The sequence below is a fragment of the Osmerus eperlanus genome, chromosome 2 (genome assembly GCF_963692335.1).
Source record: "Osmerus eperlanus chromosome 2, fOsmEpe2.1, whole genome shotgun sequence".
Lineage (NCBI taxonomy): Eukaryota > Metazoa > Chordata > Actinopteri > Osmeriformes > Osmeridae > Osmerus > Osmerus eperlanus.
In genome coordinates, this window is record NC_085019.1 from 9,125,131 (window position 1) to 9,143,819 (window position 18,689).

Genomic DNA, 18,689 nt, shown 5'->3' on the forward strand with positions numbered 1-18,689 from the left:
TCACTAAATATTTAGCCAAGACCACTTCATCTGCAATTAGCACGGCCGCCCACAATGGCAGCCTTTTGAATAGCGACAGTCCCCGAGACAAAAGCACGACTGCGTCTATCCAGAATTCTGGAATTCCACCCAGCGTACATACTCATACAGACAAGCATGTGGCACACACACAAACTTCACATATATGAATAGTCTTCTCAACCAAATTCTCAGCTCTATTTGTAACTATTTCAAAATGCACACAGCTCACGTGCTGTTCAGGGCTGCGCTGTGACCCAAACAGACGCACACAGCTTCTGCAGCAGCACGGAGACCCGAGCAGCCCAGTCTCTGGAAGGAGTGACGAAAAACACAGGTTCCAGGGCTGCCTGGAGAACAGGATAAGACCTGCTCAAATGGAGGTAGGCATGCAGCCAGAACATCGAGTTCTGCCTCCATGCTGTACACATGGGGTGTGAAGAGAAAGAGAGGGCGAGATAGAGAGCTAGATAGAGAGGCATGTAATAGAGCAAGCGGCTTTCCGGGGCTCCAGGACAGTCCTTGCAGTGGCAATGTTTACGAATGCTCCGTGCGCAAAAAAACACACATCAAGTCACAGCGGACCCTGGGAGCAGTCTCATTATGGGGCGTTTCCCCAAAGGTCAAAGCTGGCAGTCTGATTGGCTTCTTTGTGTGTGAATAAAGCAGGCCTCGTGCGAGGTTCCGCTGTTGGGAGAGGAACCGGCAGACTTGGACTGTTAGTCCTGCTGGCGTATGAGGACTCCCTTTGTTACCTAGGCTACTGGCTCGCCTCGCTCCATACCGAGGTCTTATCAGTGTTGGGGAGTCATGACAGGAAGAGAGGAGGACGGCAAGGGGGATGGAGGCAGGCGAAGGTGAAATGGAGGGGGGGTCCCTAGTGTAACAAAAGTCCCCCAGGGATGAGGCTGGAGAGAGCTGACGCCGCCGGCTCTTTCCAGCCAGCCAGACAAACAAGCTTCACAAGCGCATAGACGCAGGTCTACAACACTGCCGTCAGCCATCTCTCTCTCTCTCTCCACTTTGTTGTCTATTGAAAAGGAGAGGTGGGAGACTTGACTCGACGCAGGTACTGACAACTCCAGCTCGAAAGAAACACAACCAAAACAAGTCAAATAAGCAGCAACAGGCACAGCAGGGACAACTGAATGTGCACCTGAGCTCTACTGTGGCTCTGAAATAACATTTGATGCAGACTTCAACCGGTTTGTGGGGAAGTCTGTTGTTTGTTTAGGGCCACCTGGGCTTGTTTTACTAACACTACCTACAACATTATTCTGGTATCACTGCCAGTGTCCCATGTGTGTATGAGATGGAGAAAGAGTGTGTGTGTGTGTGTGTGTGTGTGTGTGCAAACTGTATCCTCTGTGTGTGCTACAGCACTCTGTGTGAGATGGAAGGCACTTTGCGTTCATATCCTTCCATCATGCATTCATGGAGAGATTACAGGGTGAAGGGAAGGGTGTGTGTGTGTGAGGCCAGAGAGGCTCTTATGCAACTTCAACTAGGCCCGTGCCCTGCATGCATCGGGCCTGCCCACTGTGATGCCAATCTCATGGGACAGCCCTGGGCGCCAGCACCAGTTCCTACCAGGCACAGGGAGGTCAGGAAGGGTTTTCAGGCTCGCTGGGAGGGGGGGGGGGGGGCAAGACATAGATGGGCACTGAAATAGGCACCTATAGTTTGGGTCCTTCCATCTACAATTCTATGCATGGCGTTGAGATATCTATTAGAAAGACCCCTTATTTATGAAGCCACAACTAAATGTCAGAACATGTCACAACATGTCATGTCTGGCTCCATGGCTACAGCATGGGTGCCGTTAGCCAGTGTCGATTATACATGGCCTCCAGCCATCCCTGCTGCTGCCTGTGGGAGCCAGGGGGTTCATCAAAGTGTCCCTCAAGTGCAACATGCCAGGGGGACAGTATTTTAGAATGTAAACACAACACAACGTTTTCCTAGAGGAAGAACTCCCCCGTCCTTGACTTCCCAACACCCGCAGTCTAATCCAGAGAAACTGAGGGAAAGGGAGAGAGGGAGAAATGGTGAGAGGAGAGAAACGTCCTGGGTTGCTCATAGGCACCTGGAGGAAGGATTGGAGGGGGATTCCCTGGCCTCGTTAATAGCATCAGGCTAAAGAGCACATCAGCCCAGCCTATCTGCTCTCTGCTCAGTAGCACACAGGCCTAGACCACTGCTTCCCCAGCCTGGCCGCATCCACCCAGCAGGCTAGTATATTTCCATATCATATGTTGGTGCCATGTGAGCTACTAATAAATAATAAGCTAAGTGGAACCCAACATTGCTTGTCATTTTTTTATAGGTTCTAGCAATAAAGTTTGATTTTATTTCATTGGATTTGGAGCCATGCCGGAGTCACACTTATTATCATTGTGTCGTCACACAATAACTAGATTCATAGTGCGATCTGCAGCTATGTATAACAGATTATGGAGGAAATCAGGGATTTCTTATGTGCTTCAGTTGATCATAATCAGTAGATCAGATATTGTACTATAATTTGGTCATGTATTCTATGCTATCATTCACATGTTGTATTTTCATTGTGATTGTCACTGCCTGCCTATAATAATGAACATTTATTGTCTGTATCTTTGTTTTGGGATATTCACTATACACCTCTGATCTTCATGCCTCAAAAGATACTTTGCCAGTACCGCTGTGTGTCTGAACTGGTCGTTTTTAACTTGAGGTGCTTGTTAGACTCTCCCTTCAACCAGCTGGTTGTGTAATACTTCTAAACCGTTGGTCACATTGTTCTAGTGGAGACGGACAGCGCGTTTGAGGTCGACAAGATCCACTTTAGTTTTACAGAAAGAGGTTGATGGGGGCTGCAGGGTTGAGGCTGGGAGAGGCAGAGAGAGCAGGCAGGAAAAGGGAGAAAGCAGGTCTACAGAGCACAGCACAGAGAGGGGGGGGGGGAAACAGAGAGGGAGCCAGAAGGAACACAGTGTCTCAGGGTTGCTGAGGGCAGGCACACAGAACGGAAAGCAGACAGGGGGAGGTGGGGGAGAAAGAGGGGGGGAGATACAGGGAGAGAAAGAGGGAGAGAGAAAAATAGAGAGAGAAGAGCAAAGGAGAGGGGGGGCAGAGATAGAGGGGGGGACGAGAGAACGGGGGAGGAAAGGAGAGCGGGACAGAGAGAGAGGGAGGAGAGGGAGAGAGAGAATGAGAGGAGACGAGGGGGAGGACATTGTGTACCGAGCCACAGCAGCAGCAGCAGATCTCTGGCCGCAGCACACAGAGGGGCTGTGTTGTGTGCTGTGCGGTCTGGCAGCCCCCGCTTTACATGAGAGCAAACATGTGACTGGGTAATGAAAGACGGAGAGAAGGTGAGCAACGGAGAGAGGGAAGGAGGGGTGAGGGAGGGGGGATGGGAAGGAGAGGGAGGGGGGGAGGGAGGAAAGGAGCTAGGAAATGAATGCAGACAGTGTGCTCTGCCGCTGTTGGGTCTGCTGGTCTAGTGTGGACAACCACGAGAAGCAGCCGTCCCGTCCCCCCCCCCCCCCCCATATCCCACCCCCATTCTGGACGGGCACTGCGCTGGACTGCATTCCAATGGCCCCCCGCAGAGGTGATGGAGGGATCTGGTTACAGGACTGACAGAGAGTTACACGAGAGAGAGATATAGAGATAGACAGAGTGTAAGAGAGAGGGAGGATACACAGAGAGAGAAAGAGAGGGAGAGAGAACGCGTGGCACCCTGTCAAGTGTGCGTCCCACACAACCAAAGGCCGGTGCACGACACAGCAGGAGAGAGCAGAGAAGAGGATATGCAGAGAGGTGGAGTTTAGGGGAACGGTGAGAGGGGGTGAGAACGAGAAGTGGAAAGGATGGAGGGAGGGGGAGAGCGAGAGACACTGTCAAAATCAATACAGTGGGTGACAGGCTTTTTATAGCCACAGGAACTGCCTTCAACCCCCCCCCCCCCCCCCCGCTTTCCAGAGCAGTAGAGCGTGCCAAGCAGGGTGTGTGTGTGCTTGAGGGGGGACTCGGGAGAGGAGGAAATCTGGTAGGCTTCAGGCAAGAAGACACCGGCTCAATATGCAACACACTGGATATAGTGAGAGTCCAGGCAGGGAGGATGAAGAGCTATACAAACAGGGCTTTGAGTTCAATCTCAGGCATCCACTTCCTTTGGTCATCCCAGGCCACACACACACACACATGCCCTGCAGTTTTCTGCATGCACACATGTGAAAAACACACACACGTGCCTAATCCTTCAATTCTGTGGTGTGAGACAAACCCAGACATGCAGAAGCTCTTTGCTAGACACCCCAACCCATCTTACCAGGCTACAGGGTCTCTCAGGTAGGTCTAACCCTGCTCTCCCGACAGAGGGAAAGGGAGAGAAAGAAAAATAAAGAGTTGGCTGCCAGAGGGGCGGAGACACTCAGGAGCTTTTACGGTAAACCATGAGTCACTCAGCCCACACAGCTGGGCCTCTGCCATTCTCCCCCTCCTCTCTGTCTTTCTATTGGTACCAGGCCAGTCCCTCTCTGGCACCGCCAGTTCCCTGTGACTCCGCCCCCTCGAGGGAGCAGGAAACGGCTCTGGCCAGCAAAGCAGCACACTCCACCAGGAGGAATCCACCAGCCAGACACGGGCCCCCATATTCAGGAAACATCAAAGGCCTGGCTGGAGCTGGGGGACTCTGGGTGTTGGCTTGTGGGGATGGGGCGGGGGGGGGGGGGGGTAGTCTAACAGAGTGTGTGTTTGAGAGTTCTTGGAATGAACGAAGATCTTTCTAAACTATGATCTAATCTGAGGTCTGCTTGTTCTTGGGAAGAGCATTTGGGTCATATTTTGCAGTGACATTGCTTGGGCAAAGATAGCATTTTGTTATAAACTCATACACACACAGGCAGACACACACTGCCAACACTCCCTCTCTCACACATACACACACCTATATAACCCACCAGCTGTGTTTACTCCTAGTCAGGCCCCCTACTTTACCCTGCTCTCTCCATTTATAATGCTGGGCCTGGTAAAGTAGGATTGAAAGAAACACCACACACGCACACACAAGGAAAAAGGCAGATAGCCATGACTAGAGCGGAATGCCAAGCTAAACAATATGTGAACCCCCCAGTGTCAAAGGCTACAACCATGGTTATACAGAGGGAATTAGGAGGATACATAAGACAGAGAGGAGGATGGAGAGAGAGAGAGAGAGAGACAGAAAGATGGAGAGAGACAGATACATGGATAGAAAGTGAGAAAAGGATACACAGAGAAAGGAGGATAGAGAAAGAGGATACAGAAAGAGACAGAAAGATGGAGAGAGAGGAGGATAGACAGAGAGGATACAGAGATGGGAGGATACATAGAGGGCACGCTAACCTGTTGGCAGGCTGGCTGCAGAGTGGTTCGGTGGCGAGTGGGTGGCGGTGGCCTCAGGGCGCCCTGGGGCAGGGGGCAGGGTGCCGGGGGGCAGGGGCTGGCCCCTCTTCAACAGTTGCTTGTGCTCTTGCTGGCGGAAGCGCGGAGGCACCTCTCTGGCCGGGTAGCGCTGTGGGGGCTGGCTCGGGGTCTGCTGCTGTGTCGGCTGGGCACCACCGGGGGGGCGCTTGCCATTGCCACTGCTGGTGGAGGGCACGGACGGGGCTGCAATGGGGTTGGCGGGGGGAGGAGGAGGGGTGGGGCTGGGCTTGGCAGAGTCTGGCACTGTGGGATAAGTGGATGAGGTAGGGAGAAGAGAGTGAGCGAGAGAGAAGGGAAAAGGGTTAGAAAGCACCTGGATGGCCCAAAAAAACAAAATACAAACACACCTGCATTCACACAGCCCTCCCGCAATTTTGTAATGGGTTGTGTGAGAAGCATAAATCAAGACCCAACCACCCTTGAACTCCTTTTCTGGCTGCCACGGCTGATGACGGTGTGGAATGAACGGTTCCCATGACAATTCGCCACAGATTATAACCATTCGGAGGGTCAAGAGTGCGATAATGGACTTAAAACCACCCCTCTACACCATCATTCCCTAACAGGCCCATCACTGGGGCATTGTTAAAGATCACCACACCACAGTGTTCCCTCGCATAGGTCACTACCCCTGAACAATCACCACCACATAAGCTAGCCATTAGCTGCTGAGGATGCTACGGCTAAGTGGCTCGGTCCATCTCAGACCCTGGGTTTCCCCTGGCAACAGGCAGTACAAAGAGACAGATTTTAAAGCTTGCTCGCTCCCTCTCTCCAGATATCTGAAAGCTGACTGGAAAAGTAGTTGACCTGGCAATGACCTCTCTCTCTCTCGCTTTCTCTCTCTCTCTCACATAATTCCTGACCAGCTGCTATTATGTCTAGGGGTCACAGTCCTGAAATAACAAGCCTCTACTCGTTCACTTCCTCCTGGTCTGTGTTAGCCTGCTAGCTAACTAGCATCACTGAGTGCAAGGAGTATGCTAATGCATTGGCACTGGTAGAAAGTGTATTACAGGTATATTAACTTGTATATTGTAAATAAGGCTAGGTCCATGGGGAGGCTAGCTTCCCAGGGCGGGTGAGATGCATGATGGGAAACAGAGGACAGGCTGGATAATAATATCTATCCAGTAGCTTACATAACACATGAATTTTTCATGAAATATGAGAGGATGGTACTGTACTGTCACAGCCATTTCCATGTTTGCTTAAAGACGTGTTTAGGTGATGTTGGAGTGCTCAGACACTGCAGTACAAGTGATTAAGCAGGCCTGTCCGTTACAAACAGAGGCAGCTACACCGAAAAGAGCTGGGAACATGAACCAAAACATCAGCTGACTGTGCTTAGGCAAACCAGCATGAGATTAACATTCAGGGTTGGATCTAGACAACAGGGTGTGTGTGTGTGTGTGTGTGTGTAATAATTTAACAAATGAAAACATGTTGGCTGAGGAGAAGCAAGGTAAACACGAGTCGCCTGTATAGCCTGTACGAAAACAAGAACAGGGCTTCGCCATTGGATGTGGTTCAGTGCATATGCAGCAAAGCGCTGAGCAGATCTCACACATGCGCGCAGTCTCTCTCACACACACGCAGTTATATAACGGTGAGGCCCATGGTAGGGCGAGAGGACAGGATGGTGTCATTCTAGAACACAGGGGCAGTCACAGAGACATGAACACACACAGTTCTTCTTCAAGGTATTCCCGCCCTCTCTTTCCCTCCAGAGACGGGATATTTTGTGAAGTATTTAGCCTTAAAAACAAAGCTTGACATTGGGTCACTACCCCAGGCTCAAGCTCCTGCTAAGACTTGCATGCCAGCAGCAAAGGAACCACAGGAAAGCTCTTGAGCTGGAGCACGCTTTGCGTTTGATCGCTTTACATGTTATTTTTTTCCCCTCCCTCCCTCCTTCTCCTCATTCATCCATCCTGGTCACCTCATTGTCCCAACTCATTAAGGACAAATTACAGCCAGCAGATGGAAGTCATAATTCCTGGCCAACTCTGGCTTGTGGACTGTAAAAGGGGGATTTTCCACCTTGAAAACGAGAGAATTTCACGTTGTTGCCGTTGATGTGAGTGCAGAGGCAGAGTGTGCTCTCTCAGAGCTCTGTGACGTAAAACCTTCTAGAAGCTGGGGGAAGGGAGCTGCCGGCACTCTCCCCCCACCAATCAGAACAAGCTCAGGGAGAGCGAGATAAAGGGAGACAGTGGAGAGGGCTGAGGTAACAAGGAGGGAGGGGGCTGGGGTCGAGAGGTGCAGAAAATGGTGTGTGTGTACGTGTGTGTGCCACATAGTCCAACCGTCTGAGCTCTCTGCTTTGCACCGAGCGAGCCTGAGAGTCTCAATGCCTGAATCCAACTCCTGCTAATCCTCTTACAATTCGAACACCCTTCTCCTACGGCACACACACACGCACACACACTCTCCTTCCCTATAACGAGAGAACAAAAATGACAATTGCCCCATACTTTCCAATTGGTTTATTTTACACTGTGATGCCGTAAACAGCGTCCACATGACGGGTGATGATGAAATGTGGGCTTAAGTGTGATCGAGAGGCATAATTTGGATCTGGTGAGGGGGAGTGTAATCTGTAGTTAATCACTGGATTGGAGCGTGCGCTGCTTCTGCTTCTGCAACTCGCCTCCACCGCTGTTCGTACAGGAATACCAGACGTTCATTCAGCCGTTTATAGGCCCGGTATCTTATCACACTAACAAATGAAGAAGAAGGAAAAAAAATGCCTCTGGGCGCTTGCGAGACATGGCGTCAAACGGGGGAGGACACGCTCTTTGGGGGGGAGAAGAAAAATAGAAAAAGATCAAAGGAGAGAAGACAATGACATACAGCAAGCACACGCTCCCACACACACACACACACAGTGTTGCCAGCGCACCGGGTGTCGAGGAGCCGGCTTGCACGAGCGTGGTGCCGAGTTCCTACTTCATCAAAGATGCAGATCAAAACCTAACAGTGGCGGGATCTCTGAGCCTCACGCTGAAGACGACCCATTTTTACCCTTTAAAGCTGCTGCACGTGTCGTCACGGAATAGAGACGCCAGCACATTGAGACAAGACTATTTGCGACTTGAGGAAAAGACAAGAGGTAGTGAGAGAGTTGGGTCTGTTGGAGGGGGATGAGAGACAGAGGTGGGTGGGGAGGATGAGGAGACGGGTAGTCCTACCCTGGCTCGCAGGAGAATGTCTTTGAAGTGAAAATGCAGTGCCGAGTGTGCACTCATTCATGAAATGATGGGACAGTATCTACACACACACGTACTCAAAACACACCCACGTTTAGTTAGCCAGTGATTATAGGCTTTCCGTAGCTGAGCCTTTAATCAGCCCAGTGAACACCTGAATGGGGCGTTTTCAGGGCTCCATTCTGGAGGACGTCTTACAGCTTCCAACACACTAATGCTGTTCTGCCAACACCGTTTTACACATAAACACTTACCAATTCATAGAAAGGATTTTTATTTGTTCCTTTTATCTTATCTTAAAGCCTTATCAGGATGGCTTACTCTCCTGTGGTAATACTGCACTTTGCACAACTGTGCACAGATCGAGATGGCTTGCTCTCTGCGGAACAACTCACTGGTTGGGCTCCCAAGAAATCCTGGGCTGGGACTGCACATCGCCAGCCACAAAATAATCCAAGCACAAAAGAAAAAAGACAAAATGCTGGAGATACTCATCTGAACCTATTAGATATGCGGTCAAGGCTGGAGGAACAAACCACTTACCCACCAAAAGGGGGATAAGAGGGTTAGCCGTCTCTCCTAGATCTCTTCGGCTTGTCTACCCCCCCTCACACACACACACTCTGGGTCCTACTATCTGAGCAGTGGGCCCCTGAAGGGAGTGTAGAGATTACACATCTTAATTAGGACAGATTAAATACATACTGTAGTTAAGAAGAGCATCTCTCCCACCAGGCCCACCAAACGGTGGTTAACGTGTACAGTCAACATTTGCCTGTTTATCCATTCTTTAAATGGATGTGACGTATGAGGTTGAAGTGTGTGTTGGTGTGTGCGTGTTGGTGTGCGTGTGTGGGCAGTGTGAACACAGGAACAGAAAGGCCGTGCTGTCAAGAAATGCTTGGAGGACAATCCATCAATAGCTTGTCATTTCCGAGGATTAGTTATAGGTCCAAACCTGCTCTCAGACTCTGCAATATAAACACAGTACTCTAACGGACGACTCTCACACAGACGTGGAAAGCTGGGAACGCGTCTACAATTCTGCCGAGGGGCAATGGAGGTTCCAGGTTCCACCCCTGGTCTGACTGGCTGTCTGACTGGCTGCCTGGCGGACTGAGGCTGGCTGCCAACAGACTGACACCTCCATTACTAGCTGCTACTAGCACCGACAGACTCCTGGTCTAAGACGACTCTACTGCCTGGCTCAGCTGCTACCTGCTCTCACCACTGCCAGTTCACCTCATACATCACACCACCACACCAGCCCCGAGCCAGCAGCTTCTTCAACACCACCACCACACACACACCTCCACCCCAACACACACACACAAGCCACAGGTGGGCAGACGTTTATGCCTTCCAGTAGGGTGTGTGTGAAGTGGTTGCTGCTGGCTTTGGCCAACCTCAATGTGTGTGCGAGGTAGGAAGTGAAATTGGATATTCCATCCGTCTAGCGTGGAGTCGGGGGGATGCCGACTGGCTCTCACCCCGACTGCAGTCCCCTGGAAACAGCTCCGCTTCACAGGGGCCCACTCATGTTATCCATCTAACCCACCTCTCAGTCAACCACACCTCTCAGTCAACCACACCACGCAGTGCGACCGAGACAGTCTGTAACGACCAATGGTGATCTGGATGACTGGAAAAGTTGGCAAGGCGTTCCAAATCTTGAACTATCCCTTTAGTTTTATCACCTGACAACTGAGTCTTGAGGAGCCAATCTAGAGATGGCCGCTATTAGGCGACTGGAAGAAATCAGTGACGCTAGCTAACGGAACCATTTTCTGTATGTGTGTGCAAGTCTTGATTACAATTACCGGCGTGTTGCCGTGTTTGGCGGCAGTGACATAGCGGCGGGGCGGATCGAAATAAATCCCCTTCTGATTACGCTGCAGTTTATGGCGCTCAACACAAGACGCCGAGTGTAATTAAGCCAACGTGAAACGGCAAATTAACCTGTTATGAAATTACAGCACACGCCGCTTTGGAATAACAGCGTTATCTTTTTATGACACTATGTAAATGTGCGGCTCGGCGCGTCGTGAACGTGTGTGTGCTGCTCCTCCGCCCACACACTCCGCCTCTGCTGGGGAAGATGGGAAAATATACACAACATGAAAGAAGATTCTAGTACAGCAGGTATGTCATAACAGTTGCTAATTAACCCCCCTGACTTCCGACACAATAGTGGGTATTAACTGCAGCGGCATTACTGTGAGAGGAGTGCCTGAGCCTGCCTGTCCATCCCTCCCTCCATCTGAGCCCTGGTCATTATACTGAGTGGGATTTGGGCTCTGCGCTGCTGAGTAGGGGTATGTGCATGTACCAGGATGAGAGAATTATTATGCGTGTGTGTGTGGGTCTAAACGAGATGGCTAGTGTATCTAGGTTGTGCTTACTGTGCACACATGATTGGACGCATGTATAAAAAATTAATTGAAATTAACTGCATTTGTGTGTGTGTGTGTGTGTGTACTACAAAGACTCCAAATGGGGCACTTGGCAGAGTAAGGTTGTTTGACACGCATGGGTGCTTGCGCAATGTATATGCATGTACAGTGTGCACAAGCTGCATTACCGCCTTAAAAGGATGGTGTGGGGGGGGCAGCCAGCATCTGGCACACAGGGGGGTTGGTGTGTGTCGGATTCGCTGAGGTGTATTCATGTGTGTGTGTGTTTTGTCAGTCGCACCCGGTGCGCTCATCTCTTTACAGGACCCCTCCACTGCAAAAGCCAGTCACCGAGCAGACAGGAAACTGGAGCATGTTCTCACTCTTTCACTCAGTTCTGCCTATTCCTCCACCTCTTTCCTGATGTGAGCCCCTCTAGCAAATACCGACAAATAAAGAGAAGAAACTTCTCTCAGGTGCTCTCCTAGCTAGGCAACAACACCCCCCCCCCCCCCCACAAGAGCACAGATGCCTTTGGGAGTTGTCTCCAACTGTCATCTCAATTCAATTCATCCTCAACCAAGGCAACCCTCACTTCCCCAGACAGCAGTGGGTGGTGTAGGGTTACACTGGTGGAGGGGCCCCCCCCCGAGCTGTAAATCTGGGTCTCCGCTCCCACCCTGCCGTCCTCATCAGTCCTCTCATCGTTGGCACGGCAGTCAGCTTGGGCTATGTCAACACAATTAGGCTTATCTACTTCCAGATAGGCTGCACATAAAACACACGTGCACAATGTTAAATGTCAGCTCCCCCCAAAATGGACATGGTCGTTTGTGTGTGGGCCTCCCCTTAACAGTGTGAAAACGACAGTGTCGTCGTCGTTGAATTACAGACTAAAAGACCTTACTCCACATGATGTTCTACACTACCAGTTCGGATTACTCCAGTTGAAACCGAGGGCATCCACTAATGGCTCAACAGATGCTCTAATGAGATTTGGCCCTGCCTATCCCTTACCCCCCCCACCTGACTGTCTCCCCACCTTAATTGCCCTCTCTCTCTCTTTATCAATTTCTCTTTCACTGGAGGGGACATTCTAGGAGTCTAACCATCTACCACTGATCACCTTTCTCTCTCTGTCATCCATGAACTTTGGCACTGCGGACTGACAAACAAAAAGAGCCGAGTTCAGTCTGCTAGCTAGGAGACCTACTGCGCACTCTGCTCCTGCCTATGCCCCCCCCCCCTCCTCTAATGCCGTACCTCATTGCCCCCCCTCCTCCTTCCAGCCTCTATCCCTGTGAACCCATAAATCTTCCTCCTCTCTGAGCCTTGTGCACCTACCTCCACCCTCCTCTTCCCTGAACTCAATGCACCTCTCCTCATTGGGCCATGGAGCCCAGGAGAGGGTGAGGAGCGTCTGGGTCTCCTCAAGAGTCTCCCTGCTCCTTATTATAGTCTGGCTCCCCCTCTGGCTCAAGCCAGGGCCACCTGCGCGCGGCAAACACTTCCCGACTAGACATGCGATCATTCATTTCAAGAGCAATGCTTTAGACGGGAGGGAATTGTTCAAAGTGCAGCGCCATTCCTCGGAGGGGACAGACACAGTGTCGTGTTGAGCTGTTTCCGATTCAATGATATCAGGGTCAAGACGAAACATACAACCTCTCTCTGACATACTTCAAATAGCACACCAAATATGGTGCGCTCGCACTGGGTCAGACACCGGACACATGGGACCAGGGGAGGTGGGGGTGAGGTAAGAACGCAGTTGAAAACGGGCTTGAACTGACTGTGAGAACGGCACACTCACCTTTGGTTTTCTGTTCAGTGGCCTGGGAGAAAAGAGGGAGAATACGTTACAGTCTGATAGTCAGAGAGCTTCTCTGGCATGAACAGGAGAACATTGCACAAAAGATGAGAGGGTCAAACCATCAACGTGCGCACACACACACAATTTACCCTTGGGATTGATAGTCCCTACTATTGCTACTACACACACACTAACACACACACAAACTGTCCCCCTCCTCCATGAGCCAACAGGCTTCTTGTGGGCTGGACTGGCCAGCCCCAGGCCCAAATGAGCCAGCCTCCCTGATTGAACACCATGTACTTGGATTTCTGTTGTTGGCCTCCTGTAATGCTAAATGTTTGATGCTAGTGGGACTATGGGAAGGGGCTTATGGGAAATGTAGTCAGTCTGCGAAAAAAAAGAGGCGCAACATGTCTTAAGGATCTACACACACGGAAACACACGCACTCCTCAGACACAGACACACACACACTCCTCAGACAGAGTGGGCGAAGGATATGGAGATCAGAATGTTGGCCTGTTTAACTCATGGAGCAGAAAGAGATCACACACATGCTCACGTGGGGAGGACGAGAGGCGGAGGGAGGGAGGGAGGGAGGAAAGGGGCCACATCGCCGTCTTGCTGCAGGGACATGACAGGGCCTCACACACACACACACACCTTTTTCTGAGCGGCGTCCTTTTTCTTTTCTTCTTGCTTTTTCTTTTTCTTTTCTTCCATCAAATGGTTCTCTGCTTGTGCTCTCTGCTTTGTCTCGTGGCTGAAATGAGAGCACCAGAGGGGGGTTAAAGACATGGGGGAGAGAGGGGGGAGGTAAAGCTGAACACACCTGTGCCCGAGAGCTGTATTTCCATGTCACCTCCGATCAGAGCAGTGGTTAAAACCACAGGGTCATTCCTCAAATGATGCACTCACTAGGCCTGTCGCGATAGTCAATATATTGACTTATCGCACAATATATGGAAATATATTGGTGCCGCGATATATTGCAACTGATCATTTTTATATTTAAAAAATATTGATTATATTCATTTTTTACATAAAAACGAATGTCACCCACTTTTTAGTCGATCCCGCTGCCTCTGTCAGCTTGTCTGCTTTCTGTGTCAAAAGCATAGGCGGGGCTAGCGTCTCCACACACACACACACACACAGTGGACACCGACAGGTGAAGAGAAGGAGTGAACCCACTGTGTTATAAAGTGTTCTGTTTTGTGACATCTACAGCTAGTTAGGAAGAACAAGTCCAAATGGATTTGGTTTCAAAGCCGCAATCTTCAGCTCCGGTGAGGGAACATTTTGGCTTTAAGCCGAATGAGATGAGAGACAATTAACGTGAACGAGCCGGTATGTCGACTTTGTTTAAAAACAGTGGCAACGAAAAGAGGCAACACAACTAACCTAAAACATAACCAACCATCCCACCCAGTTTTTCAACCTGGGAACAACAACTGCAGCTGGAGCTGGAAAGGGGTCTTCCATGCAGTTATCTGTTATCTGTTACAGATGCCTTTTCAAGTGCAAATATAAACGTGACAGCGCGAAATGGCGCACACTCACGGATAGCGTAACTCGCTATATAGCCAAAGAGATGCAGCCATTAAACACGGTCGAAAAACCAGCAGTTACAAATATGCTGCAAACTTTTTATAAACGGTACGAATTGCCAAAGAAAACGTACATCTCCCAAACTGCCATTCCATCCTTGTACAATAAAGTAAAAGACGACATTCTGAAGGAGATCAAAGACATCTCCTTTTACTCTGCCACTACAGATATGTGGTCAAGCTCAAATATGACGCCTTATATGAGCATGGCCATACACTTCAAAACTGCTGACTGGACTCTGCAGTCAAAGTGTTTAGAGACCAGATACATACCCCAGCCCTGACCTTATGTAATCATTGGCATAAAATTGTCTGAAAATTACAATAATATCGTTTATCACAATACATTTTTTAAAAGTAGTTATTGTGACAGCCCTAGCACTCACACCAAGGTCTATGTCTCTAGCCGCTTCCACAGACACTAGCCTCCTGAATAGACTCTGAATGGAAGTTAAATACTGCTGAATGGTCCATTTGGTCAATTTCCATTGAAATATCCGAGGCACTTCACTCTAACACAAGATGTTTTTGCCTTTTGTGTGTGTTTGTGTGAGTGCGTGTGTGTGGTGGGGTTGCTCTGGGTGTTTGGTATGTGGCTCGGTTATGGAACCTATTAAGAGGCCGTAGGGTGATGCTTGGTGGTGGTGATTCTGGGGCCCGGAGGCAGTCATCGGGGGGTCTCTGGGGCCCCCCTGTGCTCCAGCCTCCAGAGGCAGCCAGTACCAAGATCTTTAGGCCTCACACAGGGGCCCATGCTCAACTATCCTAAAACAAAGTCCCACCCTGCCACTTACTGTGGCAGGCTAACCCTAACCCACCCATATCCTGAAACCGATACCCTACGTTCTTCAACATCCCCAGGAAATCGAATCAAAGCAACAAGGACCATTTCATAAACACAAAAAACTGCAACTGCTTTCTGCCTGCCTCAGTATGATTTGGACTCTACCTAAACAGACCTGTGTTGGAATCACCGCCACGTGCACGGGCACGCGCACACACACACACAAAACCACCAATGCTATTAAAAAGCTACCTGACATTTCCATATCCTTTCACCACGCAGGCAGTTCCAGGGGAGACGGGTGTATATTTAGCCTTAATAAGTCTTGGCATTTCTCTGTGCTTTAAAATGCTAGCTGCTTTAAGGCCTGAGAGGAGAGAAATAAAAGAGTCTGGAAAAATACATAAATTGTGATCCGCTTCCTTGAACCTTTAATGAGAATTTGCACATAAAAAGGTTTGCTTTTAAGTCTCTGGCAAAGCAGCTTGCTGCCTGTGGAGCGGGCCATTGCATGGCAGAAGACGCTCCACCCAGGCCCTGTGTGTAGCCAGGTGAGGGCTGGAGTGAAGAGAGTTCATCTTAGACCATGGCTGAGAGGAGAACTATTTTCTGGAGTCTGCCATCAAGCCAAAGCTATGCGGCAATGTGATTCTCTTCACCCTACCCTGAGGGCTCGTCAGATTTTGGATCCTACAATTCTGCTGTCTCACAATGGGTTTGGAACTGGTTTAGAACAGGGTTTTGCCAAGCCACCATAGGAAAGAACATACTTTTACTTCACTTTAAGCATTTTGGTTTCAAAGAGAAAAACAGGAAAGGACAGTTGGGCTATTTATAGTCCTGTCCTTGTTTATCACTAGGCTGTTCTCTAGAATGGAGGCCTGCAATTACGTGGATGGAATTTGCCTCAAAATGTACATGCGCACGCGGAAGAGGCCAGCGCACACACTGCCCTTACCACCCATTCACTTCATAAATATTTATTTTTCAGATCCAAGCGTCTAAGTAGAAGTCCTGGTGCTTCAGCTGCCTTGCTATAAATAGGATCTCTTTATTCAAAGCCAACAGTCTGCTTGTGTCACGTAGCATCCCAGACTCCCATGGATGCTCCAGTTAATCTGTACTGCTGTCTGCCCCGTCTGAGACGAGAGGAGAACACACCCATCAACAGGGAATCTAGTTTGGGCGGGTTGGAGGGAAGGGCTCCTGTTCCTCAACATCTGTCAGGTATTTATGTGGCCCGCCAGACAGTCTTTATGCATAGGGTTGGGACACAGAAGCAGCATTAACCAAGTGTGAAGCTGAAACACCTCAAGACAGTGTGGTGCACAAATGGGAGTTCCATGAGCGGCTGCAGTGGACGCTGCAACGGCAGGAAGCCCAGCAGAGAAGGGACCAGGGAGGGGCTAATGGACAGACACCTGTCAGGGAGTGGAACCCTGCTGGCCCAGAGAGCCATGCCTGGATCATGGGTGAGGTCCCTCAAACCAGGCAGACGGGGAGGATGAACAAGGAGAACAAAGAGACCCCAGAAAGGGCCTATTAAGAGCAAGTGTAAAATTGCAGGGTGGAAATGTCAGGAGACAGGTTTTTTATGTCAGTCAGTGTGTGTCTGTGTCTGTGTGTGCGTGCGTGTGTAGCACATGGAAGAGGCATGTCTGAATGCTCTCATGTTGGAACGAAGGAGGGAAGAATGTTAGGGAGTGGGGAAACAAGTGCACAAAGATTGACGAGACTAGGCGGACTGTGTGTGCGTGTCTGTGTGTATGTGCGCGTGCATGCGCTAGCTAGACGACTAGTCACTGGGCACAGAGCCAGGAATGCCAGTGCTGCAAGACAAACAAGAGCACGGCAAGCCCCAGGGAGCACGTTCACTCGCTAGCAACAGCCACAGCCACAGCAACAGCCACAGCCACAGCAACAACCACAGTCACAACGGCAGAATCTGCCACTCCGCTTCTCAGCAGTGGTGAGACACCCTTCACCAAACTGTGGTGATAAGCGATGCTAATAAAGAACCCAGGCTGGATCTCAAAACACATCCCCCATACCCAGTCCGAAGTCAACTCAGGATTAAGCCATAACGCGTCACCCGGTACCAATTCCTATTTAATTGAAGTTATAATAGAATTCAGATTAACTGGCTAACTAGCTCTCTCTATTGCTCAACAAAGAGGATTTCCCATTCAAAAATAAAGTTATTCTCTTATGTCATAGCTTTACTTGGCCAATGCCAATCCACAATGAAGAGGAAAGGAGATTTTTAATATTCTGCTCTCATGCTCACTCCGACAAGCTCCTGAAATAACTACGGATTTACTCTGATGGCAGTCCCAAATGACTCCCATGATCCTCTCTGTCAGTAATGAGAAGTCTTTCATGAGCCCGGCCCACGATTTATTGCTCCAATAGATCACAGAAAGTCACCAACAAAGGACTTGGCCTCTAATCGTGTAGCACTTTCACTGTCTCACATTTGTCTTCACGAAGAGCAAACAATCTAGGACTTCTGTGGAGTAATAGGTTGTAAGGCAGGGGATACCCACAAAACACCGGGCTGAATAAAGAACACATCACCTTACTCAAGATTTCCATTGTGTGGTTTCATGACTAGGCAAGCTTTTATTGGGATACCTGATACATTCGACCCAACATTGTGCCACTTCAGATGTCAACTTTAGTCGTTTAGTCGACTAATCGGTCAATTTCGTCTTGGTCGACTGACATTCTCATTGGTCGACCAGTTGCATTTTTTTTACCAATAAAGACATTTTCATTAATTTAGTCTTTGATATTTATTCCTTTATAAGCAGTTATATATTACTGTATTCAAAATATAATTAGCCTATGTTTTATCCCCAACTTTAAATGCTTTAATTTAGGCTATTTCGTAACAGCGCCACAGTTTAGCGCACCACGTAGAACACTCGGGAACCGCACGTGGCTGGCTGCACTGCTGCTTCGCGCTCAGTAGCCTAAGAAATATGGGTAGTTTTGCTGTATTCATTCAGTTAGAACGCTACGTGTTTTGTCTTTAGTCGACAAAATGTCCAAGAAATCTAAATCTTTTGTCTGGCTGCATTTTACAAAAAAAGACGACAAGACTGTGGATCCTCTTGCGACGAAATGAAAGATTATCTTCAGGACAGAAGTAAAGTGGACACTGCTGGGCCACTTGCGTGGTGGAAAAATAATGAGGAGAGATATCCACAACTTGCTCGGGCAGCCAAACGCCTGCTCTGCATCCCTGCAACCTCCACTCCTGCAGAGCGCATATTTTCCAAAGCAGGATTTATTGTTAACAAGTCGAGGAGCTGTCTTTTACCCAAGAATGTGGACATGTTAGTGTTTTTGGCCCACAACATAAAAAAGGTGGACTAGGCCTGCAGATCTGTAAGTAGCCT

The 18,689-nt window shown here is 49.5% G+C and overlaps 1 protein-coding gene across 1 annotated transcript in view; it reads right to left on the reverse strand.

Annotated features, from left to right (window-relative positions):
* tnrc6c1 (trinucleotide repeat containing adaptor 6C1) overlaps positions 1-18,689 on the reverse strand; it is a 39,744-nt gene that overhangs the window by 17,770 nt on the left and 3,285 nt on the right. The window contains 3 exon segments of the mRNA XM_062451800.1: positions 5,392-5,715; positions 12,891-12,912; positions 13,555-13,654. Coding sequence (XP_062307784.1) covers positions 5,392-5,715; positions 12,891-12,912; positions 13,555-13,614 — 406 coding nt within the window. The 5' untranslated portion in view covers positions 13,615-13,654.